The sequence below is a fragment of the Helianthus annuus genome, chromosome 4 (genome assembly GCF_002127325.2).
Source record: "Helianthus annuus cultivar XRQ/B chromosome 4, HanXRQr2.0-SUNRISE, whole genome shotgun sequence".
NCBI classification, from domain to species: Eukaryota; Viridiplantae; Streptophyta; class Magnoliopsida; order Asterales; family Asteraceae; genus Helianthus; species Helianthus annuus.
In genome coordinates this window covers 156212024-156226840 of record NC_035436.2, presented here as the reverse complement: position 1 = coordinate 156226840, position 14817 = coordinate 156212024, and the positions used below count along the sequence as shown (strand labels likewise).

The 14817-nt window shown below is 39.9% G+C and overlaps 1 protein-coding gene across 1 annotated transcript; it reads left to right on the top strand.

The window, feature by feature from the left end:
• The first annotated feature begins 12661 nt into the window (after positions 1 to 12661).
• LOC110934910 (hevamine-A) lies at positions 12662 to 13835 on the top strand. Its single transcript, XM_022177621.2, has one exon. The coding sequence runs from the start codon at positions 12807 to 12809 to the stop codon at positions 13686 to 13688; it is 882 nt and encodes a 293-aa protein (XP_022033313.1). The 5' UTR covers positions 12662 to 12806; the 3' UTR covers positions 13689 to 13835.
• Positions 13836 to 14817: the final 982 nt, after the last annotated feature.

Below are 14817 nucleotides of genomic sequence, written 5' to 3'. Positions count from 1 at the left end.
CTTCAATGTCGGAGGGTCTTCAAAGTCTTCACGTCTTGAAAGTAGAAAGTGTATCAACAAACTACCCGTATCATGTAGGAAGTGTGTTGACAAACTCCCCCTTAACATAAGCTCCCCCTTGAGTTATGCTCGTGAAAAGACTTTAACTTTATGAAGTAAGATCCTTGAGGTGATGATGATGGCCAGCGGCAACTCGATCATCTTCATTCATTGAGTGCCTTCGTGTCTTCATTCCAAAGCTCGTCAACGACCATGTTCTCCTAGCCTTTAGAATCTGCACATGCAAGAAATCTAAACGCGTAATGAGAACAATTGCTTGGAATATAGTATAAACAAATGACACACGAATGACCATGTCATAATCAAACACCGTCCGACAGTTTGAAAGTTTAATAAAATTTGTCAATTTTAGTTTTTAACTTTCAAAACATGCAAATTTCGACCTTTTATGAAGATTTAGTCAGTTCGGTTTTCAGTCAGGTTTCAGGTAACGAAGACTTGAGCTCCAACATCGTACGATCGAAAATAAAGCAGAAATAAAATCTTTTTGGCTTTTATAAAGTTTATATTAAAACAAGCCTAAAATCTTTTTGGTATTTTTGAAATTAAAAGACAACAATTTAAAATCCTTTGAGTGTTATCAAACGACATCACCGCTAATGTCGTGCTGATATGCACCAAACGATGAAACTGTTTAAAAGAACTAATAAAGGTTAAGCAGTAAATAAATATATACAAACATTCTTTTTGCGAGTTTCGAGGGTAAGAGAATCATATCAGTGTACGGTCATGCCAAAACACTCTTGTTGTTCAGTTAGTTAACATTAAGATAAGCATCCTATAACAATTATCGGTATTGTTGTCCACTTAAGCTCAACTTATCAGATGTAATCATGTTTAGAGGATACGTTAATGTATGATTTATACTTACCGACCGGTGTTCATCCACATCACGACACATTCCCGTATCAAGGTATGCACGAGAGTTCATCTTACCAGTGAGTATACCGATTATCATCTGTTTGACCGTATAAATTGTGAGATACTCACTTATTTTGATTTGAAAACAAGTCCTATGTGATATAATCACTTATTGATGAGGAACTTGATTTTCGTATGCATGAGGGCACAGGTGCAAGTCCGTGAACAGGTCAGTACTTCCGTACAGCAGAGAGACGAACTTGACACCCGGATAAATGTGATATTTTATCACTTATTTGATATGGACATGTGATTGTTTATCACTTATTGAGGTCGAATGCAGTATGCAGTATGTAATATGTACACGTATGTATAGTATCATGGAAGATCTAGACTTGCGTCCCCGTTATTTTTCGGTAAAAGATACAACCATGATACCCAGATGATAAGCAGCATAAAGACCGAATATCTCAGAACCTCGGCAATCTATCAAACGAAATTTCGGTACTAAGACCATATGCCAATGAATGGTTCCCACCTGATCTTCAGTCGATTAAGATTTATATCACCCTGCACACTTTAAAATGATTGTGAGCCTACCGATACATCTTATATAGAGCTGCTTATCGTTTTGCATTTAAGGTTTAAAGAGGTTAGGATAGACCACTGATGTACTATCATTTTCTCTTTTGCTCGCCAGGAAACTCATTTTTGATTTTCTATTGTTTTTGTGTTTTTGAAATTTTTCGATGTTTTTGGATTTTCAGATATTTGGATTTACTCCCCCTAAAATCAACAAACTAAGATAAATTTAAAAACACAAAGGTATTTACAAAAATGATTTTCCGATGTTGGTTTTACTCTTGCTTGACCTTAATGCCGTTTACCAATAATAAAAAGTCAAATCTTGATTTGTCAAATGCTTTGGTAAATAAGTCGGCACGTTGGTCATCGGTGTGGACCTTAACAACATCGATTAGCCTTTTCTCAAAGCAATCACGTATGAAGTGATATTTGATTTCGATGTGTTTGGTCTTTGAATGCTGCACAGGATTTCTAGTGATATCTAAAGCAGCAGAATTATCAACGTAAATAGGAGTAGTTAGGAATTCAAAACCGTAGTCCCGCATTTGTTGTTGGATCCAAAGAACTTGGGAGCAACAACTTGAGGCAGCAATGTATTCAGCTTCGCATGTTGATGTAGCTACACACGTCTGCTTCTTGCACTGCCATGTAACTAGGCGATTTCCTAAAAACTGACATCCAGCCGTTGTGGATTTGCCGTCGATTTTGCATCCGCCAAAATCAGAATCACTGAAAGCTACCAATTCAAAGTTATTATCCCTAGGGTACCACAGACCGGTGTCAGGGTACGCCTTCAAATAACGAAAAATCCTTTTAACAGCAGCAAGATGTGAGGCCTTCGGGTTAACTTGATATCTGGCAAGCAGGCACGTCGGGTACATTATGTCTGGCCTTGATGCTGTGAGGTACATGAGAGATCCGATCATAGCGCGATAGTTTGAGGGACTAACAGCTTCTCCCTTCAGATCTGGAGTAATTCCGTGATTAGTTGGCAATGGGGTACCAATGGGCGTTGCATCAGACATCTGGAACCGGCTCAAGATGTCACCAACATATTTAGTCTGATGGATGAATATCCCAGACTCCGTTTGTTGTACTTGTAGGCCCAAGAAGAAGGTCATTTCCCCCATAGCACTCATCTCGAATTTATCCTGCATAATGCGCTCGAATTCCCTACACAAGACATCATTAGTAGAACCAAAAATAATGTCATCAACGTATACCTGTACCAGAAGAAGATCTCCATCTTGTTCTTTGATGAAAAGAGTACAGTCGATAAGACCTCTGCGAAAACCGTTCTCCAGCAGATAGTGTGATAAGGTTGCATACCAAGCTCGAGGTGCTTGATGAAGACCATAAAGAGCTTTGTTTAGCAACCAAACCCGATCGGGATGGATAGGATCTTCAAAACCTGGAGGCTGTTCGACGTATACCTCTTCTTCAACCACACCGTGTAAAAATGCACTTTTCACGTCCATCTGATAAACCTTGAATCCTTTGAAGGACGCATAGGCAAGAAAGATTCGAATTGCTTCGAGACGTGCCACTGGTGCATAGACTTCGTTGTAGTCGATCCCTTCAATCTGACGAAAACCTTGAACGACTAAACGAGCTTTGTTTCGGATAACAACTCCGCGGTCATCCTTTTTGCATTTGAAAACCCAACGGGTACCAATCTTCTTGTATCCAGCAGGTTTCTCTACTAGTTTCCAGACACCCAGCTTCTGGAATTGTTGCAGTTCTTCCTGCATTGCTTCAACCCAAGCATTATCTTTCAAGGCTTCTTTCCACGTTCTTGGTTCTTCTTGTGAGACATAACACGCGAAGGACCAGTCGTTTTGTTGCCCGGATTCTCGAATAGCTGCATACAAGCCTGCATTGTTGTTGTTTCGCAACATGTTTCTTGTTTGTACGCCACTTTGCACATTTCCAATGATGTTTTGTTGAGGATGGGTATTATGAATCCTTGTTTCTGGATTGTCTGGAACTGGAACATTTATACCCAGGTTGTTAAGATTAAGATCAACAACCAATTCAAGACCCGGAATTGACGAAGAGGATGATGCAGTAGCCTCAGCTGTTCTATGAGCATCTACTGGAGGAGTACCCTCTGAAGTACCATGAACTGCTGTTGTAGGAGCTTCTTGATCTGCATCTAGAAATTCATCATCCTCTGAAGATTCGTTCAATTCGTTAGCATCATGAAAATCCTCATTGTTGAGAGTATTGTTGTTCACCGAAGAGGATGGTTCTTGATTCACAAGAATTGGACGAACCACCGGTGAAACTGTTGCATTGTCACTCTCGAAAAACATCCTAGCCGCAGCATTTTCTTCAACGGCTTCAACATTGATCGAATTGAAGAAGTCATCGTACTCAAACATCCAAGGTTGACCCGGATTTTTGACTGGCAAGGTGTGCCTTTGTACTCTGACCTCAGACCATTCCTCGATCCTTTTAGTCTCTAGATTCCAGACTCGTAAGTTGGGAGTGGCATACCCAAGAAAGTATCCATCAATTGCTCTTGCCCCAAACTTTCCATTAGGATCGATGATAGTGCATGGAGCTCCAAACGGTTCTAGATAAGACAAATCTGGTTTCCGTTTTTGAAGAAGCTCAAAGCAGGTCTTGTTGTGCCTTTTGACTGTAAGGACTCTGTTCAATGTGTAACATGCAGAGGCCACAGCTTCAGTCCAGAATGGAATGGGCAACTGTGACTCTACCAACATTGTCCTAGCAGTCTCGATCAATGTGCGGTTCTTACGTTCAGCGACACCATTTTGTTGAGGAGTATAGGCTGCACTAAATTCATGAAGAATACCCTTTGAAGTGCAGAACTCCGCCATGGAATGATTCTTAAATTCAGTACCATTGTCACTACGTATCCGCCTAACCTTCAACTTATACAAATTCTCAATCTGAATGATCAAGTTTTTGATAATGCCAAAGGTTTCACTCTTGTGTGCCATGAACGCAACCCAAGAAAATCTTGAATAATCATCAGTAACCACGAGGCAGTATTGATCACCCCGAATACTCTTGTGCTTGACAGGACCGAACAAATCCATGTGCAAACGTTCAAGAGGAACTGCCACTGTGTTGATCTTCTTTATAGGGTGCTTCTTCTTTGTTTGCTTTCCTTTCTGGCACGAAACGCAGACGTCTTGAAGATGGAAATTTTTGAGAGGTACACCATTCACCAATTCATTTGAAACCAAATGATTCATTTTGCGTAAGTGAATGTGACCCATTCGTCTGTGCCAAGAGATAGTGTCTTTTTCAGTGGCTTTTGAAACGAAACAAGTTGCTTGTGCAGACGTAGTAATAGCCTGGCTCATGTCAAGGACGTACAAATCATTTATCCTTGGAGCCGACAAGAGAATCCATTCTTTTGGAATTTTGAAGCCGGGTTTCAGCACATAACATCCATTAGCATCAAAGTGTACTGAGAACTGCTTGTCACAGATTTGAGAAACACTAAGAAGATTGTGATCAAGTTGTTGCACAAAATTGATCTTGTCAAAGCTGACAATCCCGTTGGATATCATTCCTTCTCCCGTAATGTATCCACCTTTATCTCCAGCAAAAGCAACATAACCTCCTCTAATAGATTTAACGTCGTAGAGAAGCTTCATGTCGCCCGTCATGTGCCTGGATGCCCCACTATCAACAATCCAGTGACTACTGATAGTTCCTCCTGAAGCACCCTGCACATGAACTCAAATGAATTAGTTGGAGATGGGGACCCAAGCCATTGTGGTCTTGGGTCTTCCATTTTCATCAATGACAATAACTTCTTGTCTTTGATGGTTGGTGAATTGTGATGGTCCCCCTGATTCAACAACCGTTTTTGGTTTCCAAGTCTGTTTGGTTTCACCAGTGTTTTTCTTTAAAATTTTAACTTCTTGATGATTTGAAGTTTTAGAATTTTCTGGTTTTACAACAACAGATTGTTTATGAACCACATCGGTTTTAATCGCTTTTTCAATCTTTTTGACCTGTTGGCGTTTCTGTTTCTTTTCCCTTTCTTTTACAAGGCGGGGATCTTGTTTTGTGGAAACAGTTGGCTTACGGTCAGTTTTGCCACGGGGATCATCAACCTTTCCTTTCTGCTTATGAAGATATGGGCAGTTTCTAATAATGTGCCCAATGGTTCCACACTCAAAACATGATCTTCGTTCTACAAACCCCGAAGAATCATGTGATCGTCTAGCCGATGATGTTGAACTTTGTGAACCCGAGGTACTAGGTTTTGAACTGCTTGGTTCATTTCTTTTCTCGACAATAGCTTTCTTGACAAAATCTAAGTTAGATTGATTTTCAAACTTTTCAATTTTGTCTGTTCCCGTCGATTTCACAAAGTTAACAGTTTTCTTCTTCTTTTGATTCGGCTTCTTTTGCACTGGAGCCGGAGCTTTACCTTTGGGTTTGGTGTGATTTTGCTGTGTTGGCACTGTCGGCAATTTCTTGTTGCCAAAATGCTTTCGAACTTCAGCCTTTGGGATTGGAGGACACTGTGTGACTGTAACTTTAGGTCCTGCCTTTCCCAAGAACTTACTCGTCGAATTCTCAAAGACTTTACAGATTAAGGATTGATTAACATTCTTAATGGGAAAATCTTTGTCTGAGTAAATTTTATCATCACCAACAAGAGTGTACAGCAAATTCACACTCTCCAACTCTTCTGCAGATGAGGACTCAGTTGCAACAGTCTTAGCGGGTTGAACAGGGGGATCACATAGAATGTGATTCTCAAGAGGTATGTCCTCATTTTTGGCTACCGCATCAGACTTTGCTGGGACAGTATCATCAGATTCATCATCAGACGAATCAGCATCCTCAATTACAACTGGAGGATCTTGATTCTGTTCAGCACTCACAAATGTATCTGCTGACACATCTGAATCTGAGGATACTTCCTTTTGGTATCCGAGTCCTGCAGCAAACTCCTTAACATCTAGAGGCACAGAAGGTTCAAAGAAAACTCTGTCCTCTTCATCAGGCATGGCGTCATAATTATGTCTCACTGGTGGTGGACACTTCTTGTAGCCAATGCATGTGACATCTCTCTTTTCCTTCTGAACGTCAATGATGTGATCTAACACATAGCTAGAACTCAAATAACTGTCTAGCTTGAGTTGGATCGCATCACTTTCGGTTTTCACACAAGCCATCTCTTTTTGCATACTCTCAAGGCGAGATATATACAAATTAATATCAGTTTGTTTTCTTGAAACCATTTTAGTCAGTTCAGTTTTATCCTTCTTTAATGTTTCAATTACTGACTTAAATTCTTTTTCATGGTTTTCATAAAACATGTTGGCTTCTGTGCATTTAGAGAGATCCACAGTCAACTTCTGATTGTGGAGAAAGGTCACATCATATTTTTCTTGCAAAGCGTCATGCTTACTTTGCAAGTCACTCAAATTCTCATTCACAGTAGTATGTTTGTCTTGCAAGTCAAACAAACTAGCTTGTAAAGCATCATGTTTGCCTTGCAACTCAGACATACTTTTCTCAAGATCAGCACATCTAGCATGCAACCTAGCACATTCATCACAATTAACAGCAGTGGGTTCATCGACACATACCTGACTTGATGAACCGTCGACATTAGCCATAAAGGCTGAATGGAGAGAAGACGAAGAGTAAGCAGCTTGATCCACCAGAATAGATCTTCTTTGAGTTTCTGCTACAGCTTCCCCCAAGAGTTCATCAATGTCAATATCATCCGAAACATTAGATGTCTCACCCACATGATCATCACCAGAGTTGGATGATTCTTCATCAACACTCCTGCTGTATCCAGAGGAGTCTTCATCTTCAGACGATTCATCACCACTGGCAGAAGATTCTCCACCATTGGTGTGAACCAGCTCCTTCACAATCTGAGCAAAACATGCTGTTCCATCAGGAGCATCACCACCCAACTGGATTGACCAGTCACAACCTTCATCCACCTGAACTGCAAGTGCTCGGTTGGTTTGGTTGTTGACAGGCACCAATGTACGATCATTGTTTCTGTTCTGCTGGTTGCTTTGGTTCCTGAAGGGGTTTTGATTCCCATGCTGGGCTGGCTTTGTACATTCCCGTTTAAAGTGGCCCCGTTCACCACAGTTGAAGCACTTAACAGCTTGCTTATCGAACCCATACTTGGTGTCTCGCTTACTTTCCAAGCTGGTTCTTCCAGTACTTTCCATCCAATCCTTTGCTCTTCTCACAGCACTCGCAAAGGCCCACTTGATGTCCATCAAGTCCATCTCTTCCTTATCAATCTGCCTGTAATCTTCTTGTGTCAGATTAATGTTTCCAATCTGACCTTCTATCAACCCACAGTACGCGCTCACTACAGTGTTAAGCAACTCCATATGTTCCTTAGCTACTTCTACACTGATTTTAGAAAAACTTGAAGTGTCAAGCTGTACTGGATTTGACTTTGATTGTTGACCTGCAGCAGATGATGTTCCTCCATAACATGCATATTGAGGTTGTTGAGCAGGAGGAGGATGAGGTGGTTGTATTGGATTTCCATACAGATCTGTGGTTGGAGGCGGCTTTACAGGAACTTGCACTGGATTGCCATACATATCCGTGCTTGTGACAAACGCCGTTTGAAGTGGAGCATGTGAACCGGCTTTTGCAGATGAAGTAGTGGAGGTGCCATAATACATCTCTGGATTCTGTGGCACTGCAACTCTCTTTGCCTTCAACGTTTCTTCCTGATCCTTGTTCTCCAGAAGCTGCACGAAATCGTTGATATTGGTAGTTCTCAACGTTCCGTTGTACTTCAAGATTTCCAGGAAGTTATTCCATTGAGGCGGCAATGCATCGGCAAACTTCTTTACCACCTCTGTTGGAGTCGTTGTGACTTCAAAGTTGGTCAGCTCAGTAAGTAGGTGATAGAAACGGCTTGTCATATCTCCTAAGGACTCCTTATCCATACATGTGAAGCCATCAAATTCTTTCTTCAGTAGATCTCGTCGTAGTTGACGTGTGGCTTCATTACCTACTCCTCTTGTCTTCAAGGCATCCCACAGCTTCTTCGTAGTCTTGAAACTGACGAACTGATGATAAATATCCTTGCTCAGTGCTTGAGTAAGAATAGCGTATGCTTTCTTTTCTAAGTCATACGTCTTCTTTTGATCATCAGGAAGATCGGCAAATGTAGCTGTCGAAGAAGCAGCAACCTCGATAGTTTGATCGAATTCCGTAATGAACCGTAACCACAACTCTGTATTTTGACCAAGAATGTATGTATGGAAACGATCAACCCATCCTGGATATTCATGAAGATGCATCAACTTTGGAGGCCTGTTCAAACTTCCGGTTTCACTTTCGCTTAGAAGAAGACTTTGAATACTCGGAGTTTGATTTGAAACAAACGCCCATTGACCAGCTGGAGTGGCATTTGTTTGTGAGGATGTAGATACCGGAGATTCGGCCCATGATGGAGATTGACTAGTATTCATGTATTTTCCACTGTCTGGAGCCGGACTTCCCCACCAACTCGGATTCATGATAGATAAGCAAAATAAATGCTAAGTAAGAAAGATCCGAAAGATAACACAACCGAAAGATCCTGGTCGAAAGATCTGAAATCACAGAAACTTGTTAACAATAAACAAACCTCAATCGAAAGATATAACCTTGTTCGAAGGATCAACAGTACTCGAAAGATTACTGTTGACTCTCGAACAATGATTTCGAAAGATTCAAGAACTCGAAAGATTCCCTTTGAAAGATCCTTATCTTTCGAGCCAAATCCTTATCTTTCAAACAACAGATCTCGAAAGATTCACCAATACGAAGGATCCTAATCTTTCGGACACTAGTCTTTCGAAAAGATTCCTCTGTCGAAGGATATGTTTCAGACTTCGAAGGATGGGTCGAAGGATATAAATCTTTCGAGCCCTCCTTGATCGAAAGATATCGAAGGATGATCTTTCGATGTCGAAAGATATCTTTCGAGAGCTCTGACACAATCTGATCTGATGTGAAAGGTTGGTGAAAAGGTGACAGGGGTTGGTGAAGTTGCTTTCGGCAGAAGGGATGTTTCTGCACAACTTTCCACCAAACTTTTTGACTTTCAAAAATTATACCCAAAAAGGCAAAACCTTATCCTCAAGTTCAGTCACCGGAAACACACCGGAATACCACCGGAAAACACAAAGTTTTCTAAAAACCAATTTTTATGTTACCCAACCCAAACTTGAACACTCCCGAAGGTTTAGAAACCGTTTTTCAGTTTAAACAAGCAAGAAAAACCACCAAAAACGGGTGCTAAACCAAGTGTTCAAACACACCAAACACTTGAACAAACCCGGTTTTAAACAAGGTAAAGAGCGAGGCTCTGATACCACTTGTAGGTCCCTTTTTCGCGGAGGATTACGAACCTAAACCTTGTTATACAAACCTACTAGCGAGTGCGGAATCCAAGCTAGCAAGCAAACCGAGTTAGTAGCAAGTAGAGAAACAAACACACAAAGATTCACCGATTAACACTAGTCGTATTAATGCAAATGAAGGTTCGGTTACAAGCTCAATGTTTACAGAAGTGTTCTATAAACTCTCTAAGTGTGTGTGTGAGTTCTGGGCAGAATGCTCTCTAAGCTTCTATCTCTCGGGTGTGTGGGAATGGCAGAACTCGCTAACACTCAACACATGCATGGGTATATATACCCAGCTCAGCAGGTCTGCTCGAAGGATTCGACAGATGGTCCGAAGGATCATCTGTCGACCACATGTTACACGAAAGATCAGCATGGACCTCGAAGGATCATCCTTCGAGGTCTAATGGTCGAACCATGGTCGAACCATATCTTTCGATCACCTCGAAGGATCAGGTGTATCCTTCGAGGCTATCCTTCGATCAGAACATCTTTCAACTGTTGTCCAAGTCAAACCGGAGGATGGTTGACTTGGTCAACTTACAATACAAATCAGGACATCGTTTATATCAGACCGAATACAGACAAAGTACAGACACAGGTGCACCAACAAAACCTATATGTTTGTGTGATTTGTCTTCTTCTCCTAGTTTGACTTACCGCTTTATAACTAACACGGTTGCTCGTGGCTTGAATGTTTCAAATATATGAAAATCATATATACTAACGTGAATCAACAAAATATGCAGATATATGCCGTTAGCTTTCTAAGAAGTCTGTCACAAAACATTTTACCAATGTTACACCAGGAGGAATATGGCCCTAAAGAATGTGGATCAGTGGATGGAAGTTGTGCAGCCGTCCCGGTTTTATTCTTTTCTATATCCGGACACCAGTAGAATCAATCATAAATTGTGTGTAACGGTCTTATACCCTTTCTTGTCAGTTTATTAACAGTCTTATACCCTTTCTTGTCAGTTTATTAACATTTTACCAATGTTACACCAAGGGGTGCAGACGAAAATTTCCAAGGAATGCGGTCGGGATTTTTTGCGAAAAATACCACTAAATTTTTTTTTTCAAGAGGTGCGGCCGCCCACCCACCCCATAAGGTGGGTCCGCCCCTGCAGAATACAAACTAATACCTTACTGTTTTCTAGTTCTTGTGGAGTATGTCCAAATCTTCTGGACAATGAGTTAACAGATTAATACATTATCTTTGTCACATGTGAAAAACTGCAACATCTAAGTAGAAACATCCATGTGATCCAAATCCATATCCTCCATTGTTTGGAAGTATTAGAAAACATTCTCTATTAAATAACTGAAACAAAAAGAAAACAATAACTTACATGTAACATATGCTTTAGTTTATGTCTACGTCGATTAAAAATTTAAATAAAGTCGCCAATGGCCGATTGAACATACGCTTTGGTCAATCATGTGAATTAATATCAGTAATAATGAGTAGAAGAGAGCTCACTGTTAAATTCAAACACGATGAAATCTCAATTGCATTCAATTGCGGATGTCGGCGCCAATGTTTGCGTTTTCGTTGAGGTGAAATTGTGAAAACAGCTTCGTACGATCTTTGATTTTGGTCCCTATTTGATTAAAATTTGCACCTAAATAGTTTGCTAAATCAGAACCACCATCCAAGGCTATGCTAGCTAGAACGTATAAGTCATTCTTGAAAGAATAATGTTGATAAGAATAAAAAAGAATTAGAGGTGGTTTAGGTAATTGAATAAAAAATATTCATCTACATTTAAGTTTTTTACATAATAATAATTTTAAAGGAAATTAAAAACGGGAAACATTCAAACATTATTTGCTCTAATATGTTCATCCGGTTCAACTTTAGCTTCAACAAAGTTGGTTTGTTTTGTAGTATGTGCAAACCTTCTGTGGCAATAGGGATATCCTGTCTGCAAGTAGACCTTCGAATAGAGCCTGAAATTCAAAAGATGGCAAATATCATAATGCTAGCCTTCATACCAAAAATCTTTTCGATAAATGTTACAAGAATGCATATATGGTCAATCAACTTTGGAATAGCTTTATCTCATTCACAGAATTATCTTAGTACATAACTTTATCTCATTCAAAGAACTATCTTAGTACATAAAAACATAGTTCATGAAATTCATGAGTTTGGGCTTAGCCTATACAGGTTCGGGTTGAACCCCATGGAAACATTTAGCTAAACGGGTCGTTTCGGATCAACCTGGCACGTTGACTAATCTAACCCGTTTAATTGTATAAATTTTTGATAATATTTAGATGAAGTCATAAGTTAAGTTGATTGTATATTTTATGCCAAATTATCAAGATAAATGAGCCTCATGTTTTATACTTTTAACACAATTATTATATGTGCATTTAGCTTTTGGGTTGTAAATTTGTAATTTTAGAGCATTAATATGCAAAAAGAACTAAATAAAATATTCTTTCGGGTAATAAGGCCGTGTTCTTGTTAACCCACGAAAATTTGTATCTTGTTTGGGTTTGTGTTGGGTTCGACCCACAAAACCAGGATCACGACCCATTTAGCATTCCTAGTTACTGACAATAACAAAGAGACAAATATGTCTGATACCCTATGTTAACAAACAAGAAGTTGGTTTTCTTTATAATGGGCATGAATTTTATGCACAAGACATCAAGAAAGGACAAACAGAACACACCTAAGTGACAAGCAGAAACTTTCCAATGATGTTGTATTAATCCTTCATTAGCTGAAAGAGGATTCAATAGAGTGACCACCAAGGTGCTTACATTTTTAAAACACTACAAAATTAGAATCATACCAATAGGCCAATCCTTGGCTATATAAACCAAACTTCTCAAACACTTAAACACATCCTTACTTTGAACAACACCCCTCAACGGAAGACACATAATTGGCTAAAAATGGCATACCCCTTAGCCTTTTTCTCTTCAATGATGTTTTTACTAGCAGTGGGTGCAAATGCTGGCGGCATTGCTATCTACTGGGGTCAAAACGGGGGTGAGGGCACCTTGGCTGAGACATGCTCGACAGGGAACTATGATTTCGTCAACCTTGCGTTTCTAGCAACGTTTGGAAACGGTCAGACCCCAATGATTAATCTTGCAGGTCACTGTGATCCATACATCAATGGCTGCACCAATTTAACCACCGACATCAAATCATGTCAAGCTAAAGGAATCAAGGTGATGCTCACTCTTGGAGGAGCAGCAGGGAGCTACTCACTAACCTCTACTGCAGATGCCAAACAAGTAGCCACTTACCTCTGGAATAACTTCTTAGGTGGCAAATCCTCCACCCGTCCACTTGGTGAAGCTGTTTTGGATGGAATCGATTTTGACATCGAAGGAGGAACCACCCAACACTGGGATGACTTGGCAAGGTATCTTTCTGGTTACAGCAGTCAAGGAAAGAAGGTATACTTAACAGCGGCTCCCCAGTGTCCTTTCCCGGATGCGTATATTGGAACCGCCCTTAAAACAGGTCTATTCGACTATGTTTGGGTTCAGTTCTATAACAACCCTCCTTGTCAGTACTCTGGAGGCATCACGAATCTTGAAGATGCTTGGAAGCAGTGGACTAGTGATATACCAGCAGCCAAGATTTTCTTGGGGCTACCAGCATCGCCTACGGCTGCCGGAAGTGGATACATCCCTGTTGGTGACCTAACTTCTAAAGTGCTTCCAGCAATCAAAGGTTCTGCAAAATATGGAGGAGTTATGTTATGGGATAAGTATTATGATGATCAAACTGGATATAGCTCTTCCATTAAGAGCCATGTCTAGACTGTAAAAACCTTGCTGTAAAACTTCACTTGTATGAATCCTATATGTGAATATAATATACCCTTATATGTTTGTGTGATTTATTTTCTTGTACAAACTCAGTATGCAAACATGTTGCACATGTTCTAGTTTATTCATTTTCAACTCCATTTTCTCTCTGAACTGACATGTTGCAGTCCGAACATGTTAATATCTGTTAAGGAAAATGACTAACTCAAGATGATCAAAGAGAAAATCAAGTCCATCACGTTAATCAGTCAAAACCGTTTGAGTGATTGTCTCCCACATTATAGCCTTGCATATATTTGTAATTAAATGTATTCCTTAGAATTAGCTTTCTCTTCTTGTATTTATATGTTTTATTGTAATAGACAAAGCATGGTTGATCAATTTCTTATATTGTATCAGAGCACTTATCTCCACCGAGAAGCTCTTGATCCTGCAACCATCATTTCTTTAGCCAACACTCCTAAACATGTCTACCATTAGCAATGACTTCTCCTCTATTCCCACTTCAACATTCCGACCCTTCTCTTCTTCCGTAGATTTCAAAATCTCCTTTCTTCTTTCTGTATTCAAGTAATATCTCTTACAATCACAATATTACTCTTCTCCACCACACACGACCATAACCATCAGAATAAAACACCTAACGCTAACTTCACTCTCGTTGTTGCCATAACTGTCTGTTCTCCTCAAACTCCACCACCCTCTGTCACCTGCAATCCATTTTCCATCCATATGTTTCTCCAAAAAAAAAAAACAAAACAAAAAAAAGGTTAAAAAAACCATCGACCTACGTCACTGTTGGGGAATTTTCAGATTGCCGGATGATCAGAGAGGCGTGTAATCACTCTCAGATCAAATTATTTCGGTGGTTCACCCGAATAATTCAATCGGATACAACTCTGATTTCGAGAAATTGAACTAGCGTATGTTGTTTGTGTGAATTGATGAACCAGAAAATTGTGATAAAAAACTGAATACGAAATTGGGTTTTTGGGGTGTAACTGCCCAATGGCAGTTAACTCTATTTTTAGGACAAAACTGCCATTTAACTGCCATTGTTTCAAACATTTTGAAAATGTGGCAAAATTCAGAAAATAAAATTTTCTCTGACACATTTTTA

Excerpts from the sequence above, each read along its gene's own strand:
- LOC110934910 (XM_022177621.2), top strand. The coding sequence starts at position 12,807 with ATGGCATACCCCTTAGCCTTTTTCTCTTCAATGATGTTTTTACTAGCA.